This window comes from Marmota marmota, unplaced genomic scaffold (genome assembly GCF_001458135.2).
Source record: "Marmota marmota marmota unplaced genomic scaffold, marMar, whole genome shotgun sequence".
NCBI classification, from domain to species: domain Eukaryota; kingdom Metazoa; phylum Chordata; class Mammalia; order Rodentia; family Sciuridae; genus Marmota; species Marmota marmota.
Genome location: NW_025999869.1, coordinates 4,343,071 through 4,369,770, shown reverse-complemented (window position 1 = coordinate 4,369,770; position 26,700 = coordinate 4,343,071). Strand labels below are relative to the sequence as shown.

Genomic DNA, 26,700 nt, shown 5'->3' with positions numbered 1-26,700 from the left:
AATACCAGTCCCCTTCTGTTTAAGACAACAGGAAGAGGTGAAGGGACAGAGGGAACAATGGCTTTTCAGACAGCCCCGGTAGCTCCTTGACTCACTGCCTCCCTGAGACCTGGGCAAGGCACTGACCTCCTTCAGCCCGCTTCCTCCTGGGCTGGGAAGTGGAGGCAGGGGCCTGCCCGGGGCCTGGCAGGGCGAGAGAGGGATTTGTAAGTGGAGACCGGCTGGAGCCGGCACCCAGCAGGTCCCACCGAGTGCTGTGTCTTGCTTCCTCCTGCCGTCATTCAGACTCCCAGATGGAGAAACTGGAAGGTGTCACCCTGCAGTGCACCTTACCCTGAGCCCCGAGGGTTCCTGGGGACATCTACAGGTGCTGCTCTTGCCAACAGCTTGCTCTGTCCTGTCGAGGCCCTGAAGGAGGATGGTCAGAAGATGGGCAAAGCAAAGCGGGGGAGGGGAGACACCTGCCCCGAGCCTCCAGTCGAGCGAGGTGGTGGGGCTGGCACTTGAACCCAAGCCCTCTTGCTCTCCAGAGCATGTGCAGCCACCCTGCTGTGCCTGCTCCTGAGCCACCGGCAGCAGGCTCAGCCCCCCCACCCCGCCCCATGCTCGGTCATTCTGAACAGAAGCAGCCACAACGATGAAGGCGTGGGCAGTGTGACAACTCCATGGAACTGAAGCCACTGTCCTCATGAGAACTACAAAGCCGCTTGCAGCCTGTTGGGGAGGGTGGGGGGACAGTTGTGCAGCCTGAGGGGCCCCAGGAGCCAGACAAGGCCAGAACAGAGGGACTTAGCAGAGAAATGTCCCAGAAAAGGCATAGACAGGGCTCTCCCCGAGATATGAAACTCTGAGCAAACCTAGTCATTCTCTTAGAGACGCTGGAGCTGAAGGAAGGGCCCAAGGCTGACTCGTAGCTCCCACTCGGTGCGTGGTTCCCGGGCATCTCACATGCACACAGCGCAGCCTCGCCACTCAACCTGGGGGATTTAACCCGTTAGAAACCAGGAGGTGAGACGCGCTGAGAAGGGCCCAACCTTCACCTGGCCATAGGTGGCAGAGTTGGGTGGCTCTTCTGTCAAGCATGAAGAGGGCGCTTATTCCAGGAGCCGCTCGGGGCAGCCAGATGTCTCCTGTGCCCACTTTGTTCCCACTCATCCAACCAGGCACCGCAAGGTCACCATCATGACCTTCCAGAACAGGCTGGCCGTGGGGTCAGGATGCCACTGGAAATTCCTTCCAGAGAGGTGAGGCGTGGTAAGGGGGTCAGACAGACATCTGTGGAGGGTCAGACAGACTGCTCATTGCCTTCAGGAAGTCACACACAACCCCTCCCAGCTCATCTGATCACATCAGCCCACCAGATGCAGTCACAATTGTGTCCCAAGACTGCCGGCACCACCTCCTCTTCAGCCACCACCATCTGGAGGGACTCTCCTTGCTGAATGCTTGGCCCTCTGAGACCCTGGGGGCCTAGGGATGCCACACTCTGCAAGAGCTATGCTCAGAGAGGAGGGTCACAGAGGAGTCAGGGCACCCGGAGGGACACCACCTCCCGCCCCTCCTGCCTCCCGGGGAGATGGGGAGGCAGCTGGGAAGATAGGGCCAGCATTCCAGAGGGAGAGACCGGAGCCTCCCCAGCTCTGAAAGAACACAGCCAACACCCACCATCGCCCCCAAGCAAGAAAAGCCCTCCCACACCCCAAAGGCTTCAATAAAGGCCCAGAAAGTGACCCCATGTGGCTCAAAGAGGAGCCCAAGCCTGAGGGCCCCAGACTGCAGTGGGGGAGCAGAGCCCAGCCCAGCTCCTCTGGGTTCCCAGGGAGGGAACAAAGGTCCACACAGACCCGTGGAGGCCGGCAGTGGCTCTGACCCAGGCCGTGTGAACTCATGCAGTCACCAACCCCAGCCTGCCTGGGGGAGCTGGCAGCTGAGTGGCAAAGCCGGACTGGCTTCCCTAGGAGTAAAGAAGCACCTGGCCTCCCCCAGAAGGCAAAGCTGTGGGTTTGGAGTGGGGGACAAAGCTGCTGTCCCCAAAGCTCCCCTGCACTGGGCAGCTGCCCCTGCCCCAGACACCCATAGCAAGAGCACCCCACTGCAGGGTCCTGGCCCACTGCCTGACTGACCCCATCGACACCTAGGACCCTTTCCCCTCCCGGAGGCCCCTCCCCTCCTGCCTCCCTCCAATTCAGGCCTCATGGGCAGGATTCCCCCTTCCACTCTGCCCTAAGCAAACCCCTGGGCACCTCAACAGGGGACTCACCCCAGGGGGTCATGAGTGACAGATGGTTCTCCTCTGTCTGCACAGAACCCACCACCATCCTCTGCCACCGCTGTGACCTTGGACAGAAAATGAACTTCTCTGGGCAGCAGCTTCCTCATCTGTAAAATGGGAACAATGATACCTAGGAATCAAAAGGCCACAATGAATACCCAGAATGGGCAAATCCACTGAGGCAGAAGGCAGAGTGGTGGTTGCCAAGGGCTGGGGTAGGGAGGAAGGAGAATTGCTTATGGGCACGGGCTTGCTGTTCTGGGGGATAAGAACATTCTAGAACTAGAGAGTGGTGGTGGTTGTACAACCTGGCAAGTGAACTTAAGGCCACTTTAAAACGTGCACTTCGAAATAGTTGCAGTGCTCAATTGGTTATGTACATTTTGGGGTTTTTGGTTTTTGTTTGTTTGTTTGTTTTAATTGTCATTGACACAATACTTTTATTTTATTTACTTTTTTTATGTGGTGCTGAGGATCGAACCCAGGGCCTCGTGCATGCTAGGTGAGCACTCTACTACTGAGCCTCAACCCCAGCCCAGTTATGTGCCTTTTGTCACATTAAAAAGAAGAAAGGTTATTATGGGATTAAAAACATCCAGGGTTACATAAATGTTGATCATGTTGATTGCAGAGCCCAGTGCACAGGAGATCCGCAGTGGGCTTTCATTTCCTTCCTACACTCAGACTGTGCACTGACTCAGAGGCAGCATGCTCCCGTGCCTGCCCAGGGGAGGTCATTCTTCCACTTAGATACCTGCTCTGCGTGCAGGTGGCCATCCTCCTGGGCGAATCCATACATTTCTCACAAAGCAAAGCCTTTCCCATCAGCCAGTAAGAGAGAGGGGCATCTCCTCTCTTCTGCTTTTCTCCCTCTGGGTACCTATGTCACCAGCCTGGTCCAGATGGACGGTCAGTGTTGGGAGGCGTTTTTTTCCAGAGTCCTCGAGTGTCTGCACATCTTGGGAGCAGACCCTGCTTTGATCACAAACTATCTTTTCAAGAACATCTGCAGAACAAATAGCTTCAGGAGAGACACATAGTGTGTTCCTCTAAACCAAATGGCAGGTAGGCTTACTGTCAATCAGGGGATACTTGGCTTCCCTAAGCTAATCAGGGTGCTCCCCTAGGATGCAATCTAGAGCACTTAAGGGTGACACCTGGCTCTCTTTGTAGCTCCCTGGGGAAATAAGGGCTTAAGGAACTGATACAAAGAATACATTGCACAGAGCATAACTCAATTTGTACCCATTATTTTTCTCTTTCCTCCCTCATTAGACTCTAAGCTACATGAGGTCAGGCAGCTTGTTTTTATTTATCTTTTCATTTCATAGAAAAGGTACTAGAAAATATTTGCTGAGTAAATTAATGAGTAGATGGATGGATGAGGGGATGGATTGGTGGGTGAGTGGAGAGGTCATGTCATCCTTGAATTGAACCTGCCCTGCCTCCCCCCACCACCCCTGTTCTTGGGTTTTCCTAGCTCCTGGTGCCATACCCAATATTTTAACACATTACCTTGCTAGCTACTTTCCTGGCTCAAACCATCTGACACGGATAATAAGACTCGAATGCTGGGGCTGGGTTGTAGCTCAGTGATAGAGCACTCGCCTAGCGCATGTGAGGCCCTGGGTTCGATCCTCAGCACCACATAAAAATAAATTAAAAAATAAAGGTATTGACAACTACAACTAAAAAATAAATATTAAAAAAAAAAAAGATTAAAATGCTCTGTCTTAGGACCTTGGATTTACATAACAAGGTGGGGCGGGCTGGGTCTTTGCTCTGTCCAGCCATCTCTCCTTCCTGTCCCCCAGCTTTGTCCCCTGCTCAGCTCCATTCCTGTCCTCGTGTCCTTGTGGTGATTTGCATTTCTAACATACCCGGCAAGATGTGGGTCCAGGGCTGCCCTTTGCTGGTCACCCCTGAACCAAACAGGACCTTTGTCTCCCACGCTCATTCCTGTTAGGTGAAAGGGAATCCTAGTGTCGGGCATGCTTCAGATGGCTCAGTTAATTTTTATTTAATGAATGGACAAGCATCACATTAATTGCCTCCTTCTTATATTATTTAACTCAGTCTCCTGAGTAATAGGAATTAAAAATACAACCCAGAAGAAGAGAGAAACCTGAAATACCACCCTGGACGCTCCTTTAGGCTCAGCGTCCCTGGGGACAAACAAGACTTCAGCATGAAGCAGCAACATTTGAAGTGACAGCCAGCTCTTATCTCATCTGAGATAAGAATGCCTGCTTCTGTGTACACCACGCACAGTGCACAGGATGATGGCGAAAGTGATCCTTCTCTGTGGCACTTGTGATCACGAACGGTTCCCACCTGCTCTGTAGCAATGCAGAAGGTCTGGCCAAGTGGCACCTTGCCAGGCGAAGCTGGCAGTGAAGAGCTACTTAGAGCAATCGCTTGGGGGTATATTTTTCTCATGGCTGAAAGGAACATTCAAAGGCAAAGGAGGACGCCACAGCTACAGCTCGGGTCCCATCTCGTCTCCTTCAGTCACAGGGACACTGCATTTATACAGAATCCATTTCCCCTCATCCCAGTTCACCAGAGGGGGAACTCATCTGTTCTTTTTTTTTTTTTTCTTAAAGAATAGTATTTAACTGGACTGGGGGTGTGGCTCAGAGGCAGAGCTCTCGCCTACCATGCATGAGGCACTGGGTTCGATCCTCAGCACCACATAAAATAAAGATATTTAAAAAAAAAAAAAAAGAATAGTGTTTAACTGAATGGCATTTACCATTAGATGCCTGGTATCCAACTATGCATCTGTTTGTTTACTCCACCTTTGCTGCTGAGATTTCTGACCATCTACAAGAATTTCTACACTAAGATTTAAAGGTGCTAGAAAAATACAGACAGTGTTCATTAAAGTGAAACAAAGACAGGATTGGTTATAAACTACAAAAACTGAGTGCCTATCTGGCCCAAGAGCTCAGAGATGTGGCCAAGTGATGCTTTTGAGTTAGGCGCTCAGGGCAGAAGACCTTCGGCACAAGACCTTGGGGCTTGACTCTGGGCCTCGCAGGTCAGCAACCTGATGGTGCCAGTTCTCTCAGAGTTGAGCAGCCTTTGAAGGAATCCAAGCTCACCAGGCTCTTGCACCAAACAGAACTAAGACCGCTTTGGTAATTTATTTTGAAAGATGGAACTACAATAAGAAGGACTAGGAGACAGCAAGGGAGGGGTCAAGAGGACTGAGAGGAAGGGAGGGAGGGAGGGAGGGAAGGAGGGAGGGAAGTTCTACTCCATGTAAACAAATCCAAAAATAAAGCCCACACTTCAACAGAGCCTCCCTTCCTGAGCTGAAATAGGCCAAGGGCAGTGCAGGGTGGGGAGGGGGCCCAGGCCCACCAACCCCTCCCCAAAGACCTGAAAAGATTTCTGGCAGATCCAATCTGACCTCCCTTGGAGGGTCCTGGATAAATCACCAAATGACTTTTTAGTTTTTTTTTTTTTTTTTTTGCAAATATCCAGGCCAACCATCCCCTCCCCCCAAGGCTGCTGATCTCCTGTGACTTCATGATTCTAATCTGCAAGAGTCGTGCCACTTCCTTAGTTCACCCTCTCCCACCCTCCCGCCCACCCCAAGTCACTTTGATTGAGGTGGGGGCTTGCCAAAAATACTGTCATCCTCTTGGATAATATCCATAGATAATATTTTTAATTCATTTAATGTGAATTTTATTCTGTAACTCTTATGGGGTTACCTTATTCTGAATTATACGGGGGTGAGGGTGGCCCCTCTCTCTGGTATGTACAGTAAATGACTCAATCAGTAAATTACTGTTTATAGAGCAGAGACAGGCTCTGGCCTCAAGCAGGTGTTTTCCAGAGTTTAATTACACATTAACCATAATGGTTACAAACACCAAAGAACCCACGGAAAAGTGAAGGTGCTTAATGACAGGGACTCGGGACAGAAGCCAGTGGCTGGTTGGTGCTTTTCAGATCGGCTCTGTCTCCTCAGCTAGAAGACACTGGTGTCAGGCACGATCCTTATGATTTATCATCAGAAATACTGACACTAGGGTTCCATTTCCCATGTTGTTCTAGAAATGCAGACATCTGAATTCTCTGGACACATGTATTTTGACCCATCATTTCAACAAATTCAAGCAGAGCATCAGAGCAAAAGCAAGTGTAAGCAATTGCTGTCTGTGGTCAGAGGAAATGCACACAGGGCCATTTTCCTTGTGCTGGGAGTCGAGTTGTCCTGTAAAACCCAGGACGCCCAGGAAAACTTCAATTTCAGACAAGCACTGAATAATGCAATATTAGGGACATACTAAAACGTGTTCATTGTTTATTCAAATTTAACTCTAAACTCAAGGAGTGTGCATCTACCTCTTCTTATTAGCTTGAGAACGACCTATTCCTGTGAGTTATGCCTGTTGTCCTTAAAGGGACAGGGTGTGCTTTCTGCTCTGCTCTTCCTGCCAGCTGAGGAGCTACAGCCATCAAGTGGTCTGCACCTCCTCACCAAATCTGCAGAGCTGACAGCGAGGCGGGGACCCCAGCTGGTCTGCAGCCCCAGCAGAGATTTTTTCCCACCTGAATCTTACTGCATCTCCAGGCACCAACCATGTGACATCTGGATTATTCCATATCTTCACCTCAATGCCCCAGGTGGGCGGCTCCCTGCTTGAATCTCCACTGTCTGATAAAACTCCCCAGGTCGGCTTCAGAAAATGTGAGCCAGGTCCCTGTCCTGACACCCCTGCTCTGAGCCCTCCAGAGCCAGTCCAGTTGCTGCCTCCCTCATGGGTCTTCCCCGTCCCCAGGTGGCTCCACCCTCTCTCCCACTTCTTTCCGCTCCTTTTCCTATGATGGAATGCTATGATTTAGAAATGGGTTGAGCGTGTCTCCTAAGGACCCTTGTGTTGGGTCCCCGGGGTGATGGTTGAGAGGCAATAGAGACTGGTGGGAGGTCGCAAGACTTCCCTGACTTGGCTTGGCTTTCAGTCCTACTGTGCGGTCTGTCCTGCCAACCCTGCTCTTACTGCTGGGCTGCCACCCTCCATGAGGTGATACAGCCCAGGGACTCTCATCAGATCCAACAGCCACTGTTTGGACTTTGGACCCTCAACCTGTGAGCTAAATCCATGCCTTCCTAAGTACTCATCATCCCTGGGTATTTTGTTATAAAAATGAAACCTCGCTGCATCCCTGGCACTTCTCTCTCCTCTGTGCACCATGAGCCTCTCTAAGGAGCTCTTCCCCACCATATTGGTGAGTCCCCTGCAGTCAGCATGAGGCTGGGCTCCTGGTAGGAGTCAGCTGGGCATGACTAAGGAGGGAGAGAGGGAGCTGGCCACCTGTGTTCAGGTGACCGCCTCTGTCCCCTGGCCTTTTGTCAGCTCCCAGATGAATCACTGTCCCTAAAACCAGAGATTCTTTTCTACAACATGACTCATGAGAAAATGAAATGAATTACCTTGTCCAAGAGCCGGTCAAACAGGGGTGAGGAGACGTGGCCCAAATGGTCAGATGGAATAGGAGCTAGCTGAGGTGGAAGATTTCCTGCAGGTGACACCATGACCACAGTGCACAGAGCATAGCCTCCACCCCCGCACATGTGCGCACACACACCCCACCCATAGTAACCCTGTCCCTCACAAGAGCCTTGGAGCTTTGGCTTCAAGGACCCTCCAGATGATCGCCACTGGTTCCCATCTGCCACCACCCTTCCTGGTGTCCCTTCAGGATAAACGATTGTGACAGCCCCCACTTCCTGGTTTTCTTGAGCTGAGTGACAATCTGCAGGTGAGGTCACCCTGACAACTCGAAGCAGTCCACCTATGTCACCTCCAGGGTCTACACAGCCTCCTCCACACCCTTCCTTTCTCACCTCCCAACCTTTTTATTTATTTATTTTTAATGGAATGACAAAGATTCTTTGCTTGACCCAAAATCTCATCATGCTCCTGAACCTTCTCCTAGGCCCTTCTGGGGACTTCCTGATGACCTCCAGTCTCAGCAGGAATTCCCCCTCCCTTGCTATCTGATCACCCTCCAGACCTGCCCTCCCATTCCACCATCCCTGGGGGATGTCTGATCACAGATGTCTGTTTTAGGCAAGAATCCTGTTCGGTTGGTTTAGCCAGAATCCCCCGACCCCTGCCATTTCCTCTTAGTCACTTTCCACCCACTGTCCCCTGCTGCCTGGCTATAAACTTTCATTTTCCCAGGATGTATTCAAAGCTGAGTCCAGCCACTGTCCTTCATTGCAAAATCCCATTGCTATGGTCCCTGTGTCCATCACCATGATCCTGCATAAAGCCAGCCCTGTGCTCCAATAAGCATCACAGGGTAATTTTTTTCTTTGGCACTAAGACCCTTCTGTGGGGAACTAGGTAGAGCCTGGTGTCAGCCACTGTTCCCTGCACCTGTAGCGGCCTCACATCACCACCTCACAGGGCCGGATTTCCTCTAGATCTTTCTCTGCATTCACTCAACCAGAACCTGGCCTTCAGTGAGGGTCCGGAGGCCTCAGGTCAAGTCTCCTCCTGGAGACTGTGTCCAGCTGTGTGGACTTGGGTGAGTTAGTTGAACTTTGGGACAGTTGATGAGCCGCACATGGGGATGACAATTAGCCTGACACCAGGCACAGTCACCTTGAATTCCTCCCGATTTCCTCTAAGAAGTCACCTGGCTGCTTTTTGCCTTTCTGACTTTGTGACTCCACGTCCATGGAGGGAGAGAGTACGGCCGGTCAGGAAGGCAGCTCCCCCTCCAGCCGTTTGTAGCTATGGAGGAGCTATGGGCAAGAGGTGTGGGTGTCGAAACAGCCTATCCCCAGATCAGAAGCGCCGGCCTGGAATCCAGCGTCCACTCTTACCAACGCCCTCCCACCATGGTCCTCTCTCCCTGTCCCCTTCCTCATTGAACTTCACCCAAGAACGTGAGATTACTCAAGGAGTAACCCAACATTACTCAAGGAGGGGAATGGTCAGTTAAAAAAAGCTTCATTCATTCAACATCTACGGAGTCCAGGCCAGACCTTGGACCTGGACTTGGGATTCAGGGATGGTATGAAGAGTCCGACCTCTTCAACTTCCCATGAGTGGCTCTGTGAGGAGGTGTAGAGACAGCATGGGTATAGACAGTCAGAGATGTATGCGGATCATTGCAATATAAGGTGATCGATGTGGCTGCAGAGATGAATCTGAAGTGTGGTGCTGGCACTTACTTTGGCGCATGTGAAGTAAGCTGCAGGAGAGAAGGGCAAGATGGTGGAAGTTTAAAAGAAGAAGCGCTGGGGCTTCAAGGGCAGGTAGCAATTCACCCAGTGCCTAGGGCTGAACTGTGAACCCAAAGAGGGAGTCAGGACAGGCAGGCTCTCTTGGAAACAGTCATCACGTGTGGTCCTTTGCGCTGAGAATGAGGGGTAGTAATGGGAGCAGACTGCAGGGGGCGCCATATGGGGTCCAGGACCGACTGAACCCAGCACTGGGTGGGCCTCTAACCTTGATCCAGAGCCTCCACTTGGAGCAGTGACACCTCAGCCACACACACCAAGCCTCTGAGCCACAGCAGCTAGTACAAAGTGCATCCCAGAAAGTCCTGCAGATGGATGGATGGGCAAATGAATGGACATTCCCATCTGTAGAATGGGCTAGTGATGCCTACTCCCATCTTCCTGTGGGGTTATGGGAGGTGAGAATTACGCCATATAAAATGAAAGGCTCATAAACTGGAAAGTATGATGCCAATGAAAGAACCATCACAGGAGCTGAAACTTTGGTTGCCAAGACAAAAACCATCCAGGAAGGAGCTGGTGACGGAGCGATGACTTCACCCACTGGCAGCAAGAAGCTTTACCTGTAAACCCAAGAGAAGTCGCTGCTCTGGTCATTCTTCTAGGACCATCATGACTATTATTATAAAAACCTTTGTGTCATGGAGGGGAACAAATGAAGTGAGATTTTAGGTGATAGGAAACTGGTCATGGTGCAGGGGGACTAAGGACCATCCCACCTTGGCAACCCCCTTGAGAATTACTGATGGCCAAATCCCACTCCCTATTTTACAAAAAGAAAAACTGAGGCCCAGAAGGGAGTCCGGTATCAAAGTGCTCACCTGGACCAAAGGCAACCCTAACGCCTCACATTTTGGAATGAGTCTCCACCCATATTAGGCTGATCTGCAAAACAGCCCTATGAGATGGATACTGTGGACAAGGAAACAGAGACTCACGTGCGCCAAAGAGCTTGTCTGGCTCACACAGTGAGGGTTGTGATTGGAGTATCCCTGTTACCAGGGCAACCAGAAATCCACAGGTAAAGACATCTTTGTGGGAATAAATATATTGTTTAATTTATCTGAAGAGAAAAGATCTGACTAAAACAGAGATGACTGGTGTCAGACGTGGGACCTGGGAAAACCCGTAATGATGTCTCTCACCTGGGAGTGGAAAAATGTGCACCATCTCTCGGCTCAGGCCGGGCCCTGGAGAGACGAGTGCAGTCAGAGGCGCCATAATTCCTGGGCACCCCTGCTCCCTCTCTCTCATTAGCTGACACCATCAATTCAAGGTTAATGCATGCCAGGATGGGGAGCTAATTATTCCACCATTACAGACATAAGTTCCCCCTGGAGAACAGCCAGAGATGGGAGCTAGAGAGCCGAGGACAGGCTGAGGAGAGAGGCCACCTGGCAAAGAGGAAAACATGGGGCCTCATCTGGGACGGGCCTCCAGCCATGTGGGCCGGCTCTCCCGGGAGGCCCCGCGTCTTTCTTGACGGGTCTCCAAGCTGATGGCTCTGCTCCACCCCTCTCCGCCTGGGTTTCTGTCATCAAGACGGCAGCCCCATCTCTCGTCCTTGGTGGCTTCTAAAAGAGTTTACAGCAAACGCTCTAATTCCGAGTTTATTTGATCCCTTGTCTATGCCAAGCGCGTGGATACTAGGAAAGGGGAGAGGGGCTATGGGATGGTTAATAAATCAGTCTCTGATTTCAAAGAGCTTTTGATATGGGGGAGATAAATATGCAACCATTCAGTCCCACTTGGCCGTGTTGTGGGACAGAGAGTCATCCCAATAGGAGGTTCAGGGAAGGAAGAGGCACCTAGGGTGGGATGTGGAGGACGGGGAAGCTTCGTGGGGGTGCTGGGAAAGGAAGGGTCCGGCAGGAGAAAGAAGCAGAGGAGCAAAGCCAAAGGCGGTACGGAAGGGGCAAGTGGCTTTGTCTGGGGCCTGGGGCGGCGTAAAATGAGCTCACAGAGGGACCAAAGCTGGGAAGGCAGTGGGAGGGAGACCAGGGGAATGGAAGAAGGTGGAATTTAGGGCTTCCTACCACGGCGATGGGAGCCATTAGTGGCTTTCAAGGAAGAGAATAGCACGGTGGGCTCTGCGTCTTAGAAAGAGAACTGGGTAGAGCAGCAGCCTGTGGTGGATGGGAGCACGCGGAGCAAGATGATCAAGGTGGGTGCTTTTTAAAGACACCAACAGGGAGAAGTGGGCATTGCAGTTGGTGGGTGTGTTGGCCACTTCCTAGAGGAGCTGGCCTTTGAGGATCAGAGACGATCTCTTCCATCCATCCGAGTTCAGTGAGTGTCCCTTTGGCCTGAAGACAGATTGACCCCAGAAATTGCTAGAAAATCGTTCTGTGGGGGCATTTCTTGTTTTGCCTTCAAGGAGCTTCTGAAGCTACTCACTGGCCAGGGCAGGTCACAGGAAGGGATGGCTGGGTCCTTAAGCCTGCAGGCCTCCTGGGAGCCATGGAAGGATCTGTCCATGGCAGGGGGAGAGCCTACGCAGGTGGGGAAACAGCAGGCACCAGGCAGGCAGGGCAAGCACCCAGGCCCTGCTGCCCAGCCTTGCCCAAAACAGCAGCTGGAGAAAGGGAGCTGTGTGTGGTCTGCTCGGCCTCCAGCAGCTGCTGCCAACCAGAAGTTCTTCAACCAGGGCCCAGAAGTCGTGCTCCAGGGCCCAAGAGCAAGCGGAGCACAGGGTCTGGACTGCCGGGTCTCCACAGCTATTAAAGAGACCGCTGTGCAGATTCTGGGTCACGGAATGGATTTGTGGTGCAGAGAAGAGTTCAGCTCTCTGCAGGTGGAAAGAAGGCTGACTTAGTAACTTCCCACCAGACCTCTCTTCTGAGCCTGGGCTCTCTGACAGCTCTCCAGGCAGCCTGCAAGGGGCACCGAACCCCTGAGACCAGCAGGACAGCTTCAATGCACCCAGGTGCTTGGGCCTGGGAAGCATCCCTCAAGATCCCTCTTTGAAGTTCCATGACATTTTTCTGTCCAAACAAGAAAGGAAGATGTCTCTGAAAGCTGGAGCCAGACAGTGCCATCCTGGGAAAGATGGGGGGGATTCCTAATTATTTTAGATCATGAAGATACCTAAGGGTGTGGGTTCAGATTCATCAAAAGATAAAAATGTTGTGCCTCCAAATCAGGACTGCCCTTCCATCTTCTTGCTGCAAACCTAATCAGAAAAGAGAGGAAAGTGTGCAGATATGCGTGAGCACACTCACAAGTACAAGCACACACCTGCATGCACACACATACACACACACACAGTGCATATCTTCAAAGCAGAAAGATGTGTACATTCAAAGTGGGGGGATTGGAGATGAGAGACTCGGAACCCCATCTCACACTCTGATACAGTTCCAAAACCGGAAGACGGCAAGGCCCAGCAGAGCAGAGATACTTCTGTAACCAAGAGAGCAGGAAGACGCTGCATGGTTCTGGCAGAAGAGAAGCAGAGGTTGTCTGCCGTGGGTTCTGAAGGCTGGTTTGGGAAGGAGGCTGTTTATTAAGCGCCTTCTGTGTGTCCTGTGATTGAGGAGGCTGCTTTTGCATTGCAACCCTCCCAATGGCCCAGTGTCGTTGGCATAATTATCCCCTTCTGCAACTGAAAAGATCAAAGTTCCAAGCCATGTCCATGTCGAGGGCCACACATTTGGGAAATAGCAGAGCTGGGTTCAGACCTCTTCCGAAAGCCCACATTCCCTTCTCCATGTCAGAGGTTCTCCATGATGGCATCGTTGACGTTTTTGTCCATGCATTGTAAGGTGCTTGCATCTCTCTCCGCTTCTCCCCAAAGCCTCTAAGACAAAACATGTGTTTAGACTAGACATCGGTTGCCATATGTCTTCTGGGGGCACAAAATCACCTCCAATTAAAAACAACTGCTCTCTATCCATAACCTCCCCAAAGACACGGATTCCCACCCCCACCAATCCTTGCAGACGATCCTCCTCTTCCTCTTCCTGTCTCTGGTGCTGTTGGGATCATGAGCCTGCACACGTGAGCTCCATTGATGCAGGCTCAGTCAACACAGCCACCCAGGGCTCAAGTGCCGGCTCTGCTGCGTGACCTGGATCCATCTGCTTCCCCTGGGATGGTGCTCTTGACCAGGGGTTCTTGGCCAAGGGTGCACAGGACAGTCACCTGTTTTGTTGTTTTGTTTCTTTTCCATTTGGTGATTCTGGGTATTCAAGATAAAGCTTCCTTTGAGCAACCCAACCCTACCGCAGCCAGGGTTGCCCACTCCTGGGGGGACACCTGCCTGAATCATTTCCAGGGGTCTCTTTACCCACCCATCATGCATGAGCTCACTTCAGTTCACGCACACACCTCCCAATCATCTTCCATCCCTCTGTGTGCCAGGCACCACGTCGGCCTGCAGCTGAGACAGGCTCTTAGTCAAAGAGAGGATTGGAGAATGAACATACCACGACCCAGAAGAGGGTGCTGGAGAAGAGCCGTGCCCAGCATGCCACAGAGCACAGAGGCAGAGTGACCTGCTGCTGTCACGCAGGCAACTGTGGGAGTGTGGATGGTGGGGGACGGGCACCTCAATGTGTCTGACTAGCGAGGGGCACCTGAGAGGGAACACAGGTGTGTGTGCACGTGCAGGGGCTGTGGATATACGTGCCTATGTTACGGGTGTGTGACTGTGTGAGTGGGGCATGGGATGTGTACACATGTGTCTTTGTGTGTATGTGAAGACTGCATAGTCCATGTGTATATGTGCCTTTGTGTGTGTGTGTGGACATACGTGTAAGGTGTGTGTACAGAGGATTGTGTACGTGTGTGTGCACGCGTCTGTCAGCGAGCAGAAAGGCCTCCCAGACAGGCCATCCCTGAGTCTGGCTCTTGAAGAATTCGAAGCTGTTCAGTGGCTGGGGAAGGAAAGGATGAGCCTTTCAGGGAGGTAGCTGGTGGGGTGTCACCAGAGAGGTGGGACAGGCACGGCACGTTGGGTGTGGCAGAGCAGGGGAGTGGGGAGAAGGGGAGGAGTCATTTGGGGCCATGCTAGAAGGGGCTCGCTGGAGACCTGGGCCCCTCATTAGGATCCCAGGAGAGGATGCCGGCTACTTGGAGAAAGGCAGCCAGCAACAGGGCAGCAGGTCTGGGGTCATCCAGACAGAGACCTGGCAAGGCCACTGTCTGACACACCTGCACAGAGGACGCACAAGAAACAGGTTCTCAGCTGGGCTGGAGGGACGCATCGCTAGTATCCAGGGCAGAGCAAGCCAGAAGCCTCCAGCAGAAATGGGCTTGGTCTAGTCTCTACCTCCTGGGATTAGCTGCTTCTTGGGAGCTGAGACCCTGTGCCAAATCACCTCCCTGCCACCTACCCGCCCGGCTCCCCTTTCCTCCCCACCCACTCTGGTTTGGACATGAGGTATCCCCCCAAAATCTCATTACTTGATACAGGAATGTTCAGAGGTGAGATGATTGGATTATGGTCATAAACTAATAAGTAGATTAATCCATTTGATGGACTGATCATTTGGATCCTGGGGTGGTAACTGTGAGATGTTACTGGTGGAAGTCGATCACTGGGAGTGTGCCCTTGGGGCTGATATATTCTGTCCCTGGCTCCTGGCTTTCTTGACTTCCTACTGCCGTAAGATGAGCAGCTTTCCTGGGCCATGTCCTTCCGCCATGCGGTTCTCCTTATTCAGGCCCAGAGCAATGCGTCAGCGACCGTGGGCCGAACCTCGGAAACTCTGCACTCACACCTCTCCTCCTGTTTTGTTCTTGTCAGGTGTCTTGGTCACAGTGATGGAAAACTGACTAATGCACCACCCTAGTCCAGGTGTCCTTAATCTCTTCACACTGGAACCTGAGAAAAGTTAGCAAAGCTTCTTCTCTTCCAGCTCTACCTGGGCAGAGCTCCTTAGCCAAGGCATCCGTCTCACCTCAATTTGGAAGAGAGTTTGATGGAAGGACACAGAAGCAACCCATGGGGCTGAGAGTCCAGTCGTGAAGCAGCAGCGGGGGCCCAGAGGCGGTAAAGGAATGCTGAGGTGACCGTCAGCCTCATCAGCCGTGTGACTCTGGGCACGGCATCCCACCTCCCTGGCTCTGTGTCCTAAGACAGGAAGCCCAAAATGCCACCCTCAGGGAGTGGCTGTGATTTGTTCAACAAAATGTACTCATGGGTCGAGTATCCTCAATTTGAAATGCTTGAGACCAGGGATGTTTCAGATTTCAGATATTTTTTCGGCGTTTGGAAACGTTACATAGAGAAATGAGCTCTCCTGGGGATGCACCCAAGTCTCCACAACACAAGATGCACTTGCATTTCACAGACAGCTTTTACGCAAAGCCTGAGCTAACTCTCCAGCTTGTTCAGTGCACCTGCCCACACGAAGCACGCTTTCTGTAAGAGGAGACCAACAGGCAGTAAAAAGCATAATAAGTCACTTAATTATGAAGGGTAGAGGATGAGACATGGGGGGAGGAGAAAAGCAGGATAAAGAGAAGGAACAAGCTGGGATAGAAAATACGAGATTGCACCAAGTGACCACTGGGTAGAAGCAGCGGGGAGGAGGCTGACGTGGACCAGGCAGGAGACCATGTGACTGAGCCCAGGAATGGCATGTGGCAGCTCCACAGGGCCACTGGCACCGAGCTCAGAATGGCCATCATCATTCTTACTGGCTGCTCAGGCTCCCAGCCTGGACTCAGTGTCCCAGGGACAAGGCCTGGGGCTCTTGGGGCCCGCTGCCCACTGGAACCTGTCTAGCATCCTCAGTAACCCTGCAACTGCCCTGATGACTGGATATTGTCCCAGTGACTTCCCTGCATTATCTACCAGGGACACGCCAGCTTAGAGACCACCTGCCAGGCCTGGGACATCTTATCATCACATGATTAGCAAGTCCAGGGGCTTCCCCTGCTGAATACAGCAAGACAAGCCATGCCCAACGGTGTCCCCAGCATCCAACAGGCACGGAGTCACCCAGCAGCTTCACCTTGGTCTTCCCAGTCTTCATACGACAATAAAATGTGGTTTAAGCTAGCTGGTCTAGGATATTTTGTTATAGCAGCCCAAGTTGACTAATGCACCTGAGAATGCTAATGCAGCACACACCCCCAGCCCCATGCAGCAGAGAGAATGGCTGGATGTCACAAAGGCCCCACTAACACAAACCACAAAGGCTGGAGGAGACTGTGCCTCAGTGGAAAGAGCACCCAGTGGGAGCTGGTAGACCTAACAAGCTCTGTGACCTTAGACACGTAGGTCAACTTAGGAGTGACACACTTGGTGAGCTGTCTTTAAAGTCTGTCTTAACGGTGCTTGAAGATGTCTCAGGGGGCCAGATGTCTCGGGCTCCCCTATACCTCAGTGCCAGCTTCATGTTTACCTGCCTCATGTGCTGGGATCTTGGCAAGATTTATTTTTTGGAAATAAAAATTATTTTTTATTAAAAACACCCAAACCCCCTTGAATCAAAGAACACTGAGGCCCCTTTCTGCTTTTTAGATGCTATGATGCTGTTGCCAGAACTTGATAAGAAAGAAGTCGTCCAGAGAAACCTGCAGTATGAGTTGGGATCAGTGAGGTGACCAGATCTTCAGGAGAGAGTTAATCAGATAGTGAGAGAAAAAGTGAGTCCCATCAAATCTGGCTCAAAAGGGATTAAATAGTAAGGGGAAGCCATTGGTTTACTTAACTCAAAAGTCTAGGGGAACAGCTAATATCCTCCTAGCAGTTTAGACAGGGCTTCCTGTCTCATCGTTTGTCCTTTGGTGATATTAACAGCATCCTCAGCCCCCATTAGTTCTGTCACCTCTCAGAAGCTCTGGGTGTTACCTCAAGTTAGCAAAACAGCTGCTTGAGTTCCAGATCTTACATCCTCTCATACCTTCCCTCCAAGGGAAAATAAGAAGTGTTAGACTTCTCAAAAGCCCTTGCAAATATTTTTTTCAATGATCCATCCTAAAAAACCTCTGGCACCACTTGGGTTGGTTAGGCTGCTAGGCTTGCACTGATCAGGGTCCACCTGAAATTGATGACAGAGTCAATTCCACGCAAACCCTGGTCTGCTACATGTAAGAAAGTCTAAACACAGGTCTCCCAGTGGAGGGTCAGGCATAGCCCCAGAAATAACCACGGTCCAGCACACCCAAGAGTGGCAGATGATTCACAGCTCACCAGCCCTTCACACACACTAGTAGTGCCTTTGATCTCCACACTATTCCCATAAAATCAATAGTGTGTACTGTTTGTTCAATTTCTAGAGAAGGAAAACAAACCCAGAGAGCTCAGCTTGTGCAGAAGCCCAGGACTCTCAATGATCTTTCCAGGACCCCAGAGTCCCCTCTGCTATGCTACTGACACTTCTGTCCATCACCTGAGGAGCACAAAGGAAATACGGGAGGATGGAGTGTTCCCTCAAGGCATCGCCCCTAGATATGGAAAGCAGAGACTCAGGGAGCTTGGTGGCACCCAGGTTCCCCAGAAGCACCACCCACAGCAGCCAGAAGGCAGAAGAACCCAAGTGCCATCGGTGTGGGAATAGATGAACTGTAATAGAAGCACACGCTGGCATCTTACCCAGACCTCAGAAGGAAGGACATCCTGACCCGTGGGTCACCATGGATGAACCCAGAAAGCAAAAGAACAGCTACTACACGATTCCACTGATATGAGGTCCCAGGAGGGATCAGATTCCTAGAGATGGGAAGTAGAATGGAAACACCATGGGCTGGGGAGAGGGAGGAAGAGGAAGCTACAGTTTGATGGGTGCAGAGGGGAGTTCTGGGGGTGGACGGTGCTGATGATTGTAGAAGGACATTCATGTTCTCAATGCTATACCTTTTACACTCAAAAATGGTTACAATGGCAAATTTTATGTTGTGTATATTTCATCACATACAAAACAAAATGAAAGTTAATGGGGAATCTTTACAGGTTTCTTTAAGTGAACAAGAGCCTCGCTCAGCCAGATCACATGAAAGGTCCGTGCCCAGCTGATCAGCATGAAGTCCTGGCAGGAAGAGGCCCTGAGGACCCAGTCCCATTGGACACTGCTGGCAAGACTCAGAAAGATGGTTCACAGTGACCTCCGTGTGTTCCGAAACGAGATGTCAGATCAGGATTTTTTTTCTGTTTAGATTTGGCGACTTCAGAGCTGGTATCAAATTGCAATGGCCGACAGGAGAAGAAGGAAAACAGAAGAAAGAAAGAATCGATTTATCCAGCTTGTGTTACACACCAAGAAACACACCCAGACGTGGAAACCAACACCCTAAAATTAACGGCCGAGGTTTGTGTACAATTCCCCAGTGAATGCCAAGTGGTGGGGATTTTCTGGGCTCCTCTAACTTGGCCCCAACTTCCCCTGGAGCCCTCCCCAGCATCCTGAGGTCCCAGGGAAAACGAGCCCCGACCAGGATCCCGGGGAAAGAAAGCAAACAAGCCGTAGAGATCCTCTAAGTTAGCCCCTCTTCCTCCACATATGAGGGACATTTGAGGAGGAGGTGTTCTAAGATCATGTCCCTTACCTCGGGTCCCTGTCTGAGGGGCCCAGACCACCCCAGTTCCATGCTAGCTTCCCACCTTCAGTTTCTCTCATTCCAATGTCCTACCTAACGGCTGCCAGAGAGACTGATATCCAATACAAACGTGATCATCCACTTCTTAACTCCTTACTTCCCAGAAACAGCAGCTCCAACTCCTGGCCATGGCACACAAGAGAGGACCACAGGGCCCCCTTGCCTGCTCCTCCAGCCCTGCGCAAGTGCGTCACCACAGGACGGCTCCCCGGGCTCCACTCACACCGTCCCCTGGTCTAGGAACACCCTTGCTCCCGAGGACACCGCTCGCCTTCCAGGACCCCAGAGTCCCCTCTGCTATGAAGGCTTCTGAGCTCTGGCTCTCATCTTGTGTAGATGACACAGCTCTTCTTAACTGGCATCTGCTGCACTCGCTTCCACCAAACTCTAGCCTCTGCTGTTTGAGGGCTGGGTGCCATTTTATTTAGTTTTTCACCATCAATTGTATTTTCCTAAGTCTTCACATGACCTTGCTTTCGTATGGAGTCATGTACTCGTATCTCACGTGCTGGTGTTTCACAGAAGGTGCAGCGTCTACACAGCACGGGGACGAAGCCCTTAACAAGTGCTAGTGCTTCACAGCTGAACTAGGGCCCTAGGGCCAGATCCTGCTCTCTGCCTGTTCTTGTAAATAAAGTTTTGTTGGAACCCAGCCACGCCCATCCATTCAAACCTCTGTCACTGCTTTGAGAAGTAAAAGGCTGTGTGCCCTAGGAGCTGCAAATATTTCCTATTTGGCTCTTTGTCACAAGGGGGCAAAATTGCAACGTATGCAGTCAAGGGGAGAAATAAAGAATGTCCACACACTTCTGCCCCTTTTACTGCTTTATTCACTCAAATTTCTCAATACAATTTCACTCTATAGGTTCTTAATCAAGAAAATGACAATCCTTAATGCTAGGCACTGCAAGAGACATAATCCATTCACAGCAAACAATTCTAGATTAATTCTAAACACTGCAAAACACACTTAATCATGACAGGCTCATGACAGACATTCCCTCTGCAGACACACCCAGGTCTTTCTGTCCATCAAAAGGACCCCTGCAAGACTGCCGGTAAGACCCCCTAACAGGTGCTCCAGATGGTCACTGTGGCATTTAATGACTCTTTCTTTGGAATCCAAACCAATCCCCTCCAGGAAGTCTTAAGCCTTAGGTTTTATGTCCAGCAGATGCACGCTCACTCAGACCGCAGTGACCAGGTCCAGAACCAAGGCAGGCTTTTCCTGGGTGGAGTGGACAACTGGTTGAGAAAGGGGTTGTAGGGAGAACTTTCGGCTCTCACCAAGGTCCAGACCAGACGGTAGAGTTTGAGAGTGGTGAGGATCACGCAGAGGCTCAGGAACCATGACAAGTGATGGGATGTCAGGTCCTCATCAGGCTCTCCAGCTCGAGTGCATCCTGGTTTCGGCTGGCTGAATCCCTGTTCATCAGCTCTATTATTTGTACTAAATTTGGGGGCTTTTGACCCCCCTTTCAATCCTTATCAGCTACCACTGGATTTCTCAGTGACATCATTTACCCTGGGGTCAGAAACATCTGGTCTGGTGGTCTCCACCCTGATCTTCTCGCCTTTCCCTCTGACCAGGCAAGGACACCCTGTGAGGGGTTTCACTCTGTTCATCAGGGTGAGGGGACGTGACTTGTCTGAGGCCACACTGGAGGGCTCTGTGGGTGTCCTGGTGAGACTGCAGGTTAAACTGGAGTTTTTAAAATGGAGTGGCTTAGGCTCAGGCCCCAGGCCTCCTCACAGGCCCTTTTCAGGAAACTTTTTCTGACCTGGAAGTTCGTAGGGATACCAGCCCTGTGTGTCTCACGCCCAGAACATAAGAGGCAGCTGTTGGATGTTTTTGAAGGACTGAGTGAGGAAGTGAGATGACACACAAGTCCCCCGCAGAAAGGGGTTTTAAATGGGCTATGAACAGGGGAGCAGTGCCAGGGCCTGGGGATGGGTTTCCAGGGAGGAGCTGGAGGGTCTGGAGGTGCCTGCAGGGACCACAGATCAGCCCCGTGTCATCTTTTGCCTCTCTGATGAGAGAAGAGTGGTTCCCTGGCCTCGAGGAGTTGGTGAAGAGGGGACCCTTCCTCCTCTCCCATTGCCTGGGGCACCTTGGACCTGGGGTAGGTCAGCATTGAGAGGAGAGGGGTGAAGTCAGCACGTGGGGTCCCCAACACCCCTGCTTTTTCTCATATCCTGACAGACGCCAGCTGCTTGTTTTCCCACAAGCTGGAGCCTGAACTATTCCCAGGCCCTGAGAAAGCTGATCACAGTGTGTCTTGAAAACACTGAGGTTAACCATGAGGCCACACACGTGGGAACCAGCCCTGCCCTGAGCCACATTCCTGAGCCCCAATGAACCCCATACCCCGACCTGGGGGTAGACACACCCAGGTTTTCCTGTCCATCAAAAGGACCCCTGCAAGACTGCCAGTAAGTCCCCCTAACAGGTGCTCCGGATGGTCACTGTGGCATTTAATGACTCTTTCTTTGGAATCCAAACCAATCCCCTCCAGGAAGTCCCCTGCCACCACTTTTGGGGCAACTCCAGCCACAGGGTTGACCAGGTGGAGCAAACTGCCTCTGGCTAGGATCACGCTTCTGTAGTTCCTGCCAGGAATAACCCAAGAATTCAGAAGAAATGCCAACCCTGAGACCGCCATCAGGAAGGCAGGGCAGGGTAAAGGGGGAAATGAGGAGAGCTGATAGAAGCCCTTGGAGAGGGAAATCAGCAGGAAAAATTACAATATATGTACATATACATTGCACACAGTCTGTATGTACTCCATTATATATTCCACAAAGCAAGGTTGGGAGGAGAAGACGGGGGGTTACTTAGTGGGGAAAGTTATAGAAATGTATTTGGTGTTCAAAGCGCTTAACTTAAAGGCTTCCCAGTCACCACAGTGGTGCTCTGGGCACAGGCTCAGGTTCATGAGTCATTAACAGCCTAGAATAGAGCTCAGAAAACCCCAGGCCATGGGCCAAAGTCTACCTAATGCCTGTTTTTGTAGTTGACTAGAATAGAGCCTCACCTGCTCCTTTACACATTCCCTGTGACTGCGTTTGGGCAGCAGCAGCAGCGTTGCAGAGCGGTGACAAAGTCGGTATGCCACAAAGCTTAAAATATTTACTCTCTGGCCCTTTCCAGAGAACATTGTTGACACTTGATTTACAGCCAGGCAAGGGGGCCAACCTTCGCCAACTATGTGCTAAATGATTGAAAACATTTATGACTAAGTGGAATCTTGGCTCAGAGAAAAAACAGAGGATCAGATAGTCTGCGCACCCGGTTCACGGCAGAGCCAGGAATTCAGCAAACACCATGTCGAGAATTCAAGTTTCTGAAGTTCAAAACCCAAAGGGGTACAAGTGAGAGGTTGAACCAAGCTGTGTGTTGAAGGCTGCCACCAGAAATCCCAAGTCCAAGCCCAGACTCCGGCCAGTGTGTTCAAGCCAGGTGACCCTTTGGGGACCTGGGTCATGGCAACCAGGAGAGGGGCAGCACCTGCCTTTGTCCTAGGTGTGGCGAGGCGGCTCCACCTGGCCTACAAAACACCTCCTAGTTAAAACGGAATCCATTCTAGCCAACCAGGACCTGCAGCCACTCTCAAACTGGGGACCCAGAGAGAAGTGCAGGTCCTCAGGAGAGAGGGCTGGTTTCAGCTGTAGGGCCCACGTCCCAGATCACACTGGAGATATGGGCTGTGGAGGAGGGTGGGGAAGGAGACACGGTGTGGGCAGGCAAAGGAAGGACAGTAGAAAAGAGACCAAAGGGGACCATGGGAAGACAGGACACTGGGGAGAAGGGCCCCATCTGCCCTGCTTGCTAAATAAGGTGAGCCGCACTGGAAAGGGCTCAGAAAGGTGACAGAGATGAACAAAACCGAATTTGTTTCTGTATTCATTACTTCTTTCAACACCTACTGCGTGTCTGGTTCTATGTCATGCATTAAGGATGGAGGCAAATAATTTCTCTAGGGGCCACAGTCTGGTGGGGACAAGTGAGAATACAGACCATGCACTCTGTGTTTTAGAGTGTGGTGGGTGATAGGAGGAGATCAGCATGGAGGGGCGGGGGCTGATGGATAAGAGGGAGGAGGGGTCTCAGCAGGTGGTGAGGGATGCAGAGACCGAGCCCCTGGGGCAGGGGTGGGGAACTTGGAGAACTGTGAGCGCTTCAACATGGGCCACTGACTGCAGAGTGACAGCAACAGAGGGTAGGTATCTTGGGGCCATATCCTGAATGCCAGGCCAAAAGGGTTCGGTTTTTATTTAGAGAAATATCCACTGAAAGATGATAAAGCCACCTGATTGTGCTGCGACTTTAGAGGGAGGCTGAACGGAGGGGGTGGGAAGCCGGAGCAGGACAGCACCCCTCCCTCTGTCTGTCCTCTAATGTCATCTCTTTGAATAGACTTTCTATTTGGGGCCCATTTAGCAAAGACCCTCCCCCTCCCCTCCCCTCTAGCAGCCTCCTGCTCCTCCAGGTCTCCTTCCGGCCCTGCCCGGCCTCCACCTCCCCTGCATTTATTCTCTGCTCATCTCCCCACACTAAAGCTGTGTTGTGTTCGCAGCTGTGGGCCTAACACCTAGAGGAACATCTGACACATAGTAGGCCCTCAACCTTTGTTGAAAGGATGAAGGGAAGACAATAAAAGCCCTATCGTTTTAAGAAACTAGAAAACTTGGCTGGAGCCTATTGTGATCTCAACCCGTAAGCAGATTAGCCTCTGGTCCTTCTGGGGTTAGAGATGAGCTGCCCTGAAGGTCACTGGGGTAGCCGAGACCTGTATCCAAGGCTCCGGAAACAGGAGACACTGGAGACACCCAGGCAGCTGAGGGCACCGAGGAGCTCTGAGAACCAGATGTTACCAAGATCTTCCATGTGCAGAACCAGGACCCGGGCCTTGGGTTCTGGCGCTGGGCACCATGCTAGCGTCTTACAACACAGATGCTTCCAGGAAGGGTGAAACTGGCTCCTCAGGGCCCCACGTTGGAAGCCACAGTGAAATCATGTGTCAAGCATCCCTCTCTGCTGGGCCAAGGGCACGGCGTTCTACACCTGCTAATGCTGTGAACCAGGTCCCCACATCACAGGTGGAACCCTGAAGCCAGGCTGACCAGGGGAGGGGCTGCATCAGCCATGGAAGAGGACGTGTCAGGGCCAAGATGTCGCAGCCCAATGCTGTGCTCTGGTCACTCAGCCAGGGAGACAGAAACCTCTAATCCCCAACAGGACCTGCTATCCCAGACCCCTGAGTCCCCAGGGCTACCACAGAGACCTCATGCCCCTGTGACACAGATCCTCAGCCCCCTCACCCCAAGATGCTTCCTGACTTCCAAAGAAGATACCAGGGACCCAAGGTGGGCAGAGCCCTCTTGGTGAATAAAACAGCCCTGAGAGGCCCAGCTAGGGAACTGTAGGAAAGGCAGAAGGATATTTGCATTTTAGAACCTCTGGGAAGTGACCAGGGAGTCAAGTTGATCAATAGAAGGAATATGTACAGCCCTGCCCTCTGAAAATGGCATTAAAATGTATGTGTGTATGTGTGTGTATGCATGTACATGTGCATGTACATGTGCATATTTATGTGTACGTATGTATGTGCATGTGTGTGTACATATATGTGCAAGTGCATGCATGTGTGTACATGGGCATGTATATGCCTGTGTATGCATGTATTGTGTGTGCATGTGTATGTGCATATGTATGTGCATGCGTATGTATTATTTGAGCCAAGGGACACGGGAAGGCTGGGTGCCATGCACTGGGCACAGTTCTTTATAGCATATAAAGTGACACAGGGCACCTGGGGACACAGATTGCCCTCTTCTGGTTTTGAAGTCTCACTGTGGGTATAGGCACTGTGCTACAAACCTGCCACAGGGCCACCTCTCCCCAGGGGTACAGTGAGGGTGTGGATGGTGCCCCTCGCTGGGGACCCTGTATGCCTCCATGTTGGTCTAGCCTGTGACCCACGGCACCTGGGATGGTGTTTGCACCTTGTGAATAATCTCTGGGGTCTGTAACACTGGCAGAGCTCCTAAAGGTGCCAGGTACTGAGCAGCTCCCAAGAAGAGGCAGATGGAGAGGAGCCCCAGGGTCAGGGTATGGAGCCCAATCCTGGGGGGCTCTGGGACCAGGGGAGTCTGGCTCGGAGCAGGCGGCATGGAGGGTTCCAGCTGCAGATCCTGGGTTTCCAGAGCTTGAGGTGGAGGCCTCCAGGAGGAGGAGCCACTTCTCCCACCTCGAATCAGGATACCTACCTGGACCTGGGCATCCTGAGCCCATGAGAGACAGCTGCCCCAAACCAGCCTGCATCCCCTGCCCCTAGCACTTGGCCATCGCCTCCCCAGGCTCCAGGACTCAGCCTCAGTGTCCCTTCTCCAAGGACTTCCCCTGAGTCACTCCATGGCATTAAATGTATGTGTGTCTGTGTGAGTGTGCATGCCCCTTCCTCTGTGGTGTGTACCATGTGCTCCTCTGGAGCTCTGTCATGGGTTGTAGTGGACTGTGCTTTCCCACTTACCAGGTGTGGCTGAGCCAGAAGGCTAAGCCAGCCTGGAAGGGACAGGCACCAGCAGTACTTAGCAACTGAGTCACCAGGCAATGAAAAGGCTCTGCCCTGCAGCAGGGTCCTCAGGGTTCACAATTTCCCTGGGCAGCTTCTTCAAATTCAAATTCCTAGGCCTTGGCGGGTCTGCAGAGAAGCCCAGAAGGTGCATTTTCCCAGGCGCCCTGATGGCTCTTGCTGACAGGGGCCTCTGGGCAGATCCCTGTGGGAAATGCCTGCCCTCTTTGCCTGTCTATTCTCCACTGCAGAGACCTTGCCAAGAAAGGAGTTTCCAGCACCTGCCATTTCTTTTTGTCTCCAGTCATTTAAGTATATAGAGTTTGCAATCTTATGCCCTAGTGCTGGGGGAAGGGGGGGGGGTTACAGAGAGGTATGTATTTGTTATTAATAGGAATTAGAAGCAGATGTAAGTAATGCACTGCTGTTACCAGGTGTACCTGTGCCATTGATTGCATTAATTCATTGGCTGTGTGGACTTCCCCAGGACCCACTATGTGGCCAAGACACTGACCTTGGTAACAGAAGCATCAATTAACAAGACTAGGCATCTGACCTCAGGGTGCACCCAGCTCAGTGTGGGAGATGGCAGGGCAATGGCTGCTGAGTCCTCTAAGGCCTGATTAAGAGCAGCAGGGGCACTAATAATGCAGCTGTCTCAAAAATCCAAGGCCTGTTCCAGTGCACAGTGGTGCTCCTGCTTAGTCACTAGGGACTCTGGTGTAGCTTCATCTCAAGAATAAAGAAGCAAGCCTTGCCAGGTGCAGAGGCGCACAACTGTAATCCCAGTGGCTAGGGCGGCTGGGGCAGGAGGATCGCAAGTTCAAGGCCAGTCTCAGCAACTTAGCAAGACCCTGTCTCAAAATTTAAAAAAAAAAATTTTTTTTTAGTTAAAAAGGGCTAAGGTGGTAGTCCACTGGTAGAATATCCCTGGGTTTAATCCCCAGCACAGAAAGGAATGAAAAATAATAATAATAATAATAAGGAAGGAAGGAAGGAAGGAAGGAAGGAAGGAAGGAAGGAAGGAA

At 51.6% G+C, this 26,700-nt stretch overlaps 1 protein-coding gene across 5 annotated transcripts in view; it reads right to left on the bottom strand.

The window, feature by feature from the left end:
- LOC125620413 overlaps positions 1 to 26,700 on the bottom strand; it is a 29,498-nt gene that overhangs the window by 411 nt on the left and 2,387 nt on the right. For 2 of the 5 annotated variants that reach the window (XR_007352075.1, XR_007352074.1), the window contains exons 2-5: positions 2,261 to 2,379; positions 858 to 977; positions 334 to 408; positions 127 to 183 (exon numbers count right to left, since the gene is read on the bottom strand). Coding sequence is in view for 3 of the 5 variants with exons in the window: in XM_048815603.1 (XP_048671560.1) it covers positions 611 to 977; positions 2,261 to 2,379; positions 7,725 to 7,865 (627 nt within the window). In the remaining 2 variants the exon portion in view is untranslated. The other 3 variants (XM_048815606.1, XM_048815609.1, XM_048815603.1) reach the window with 3 other exon arrangements.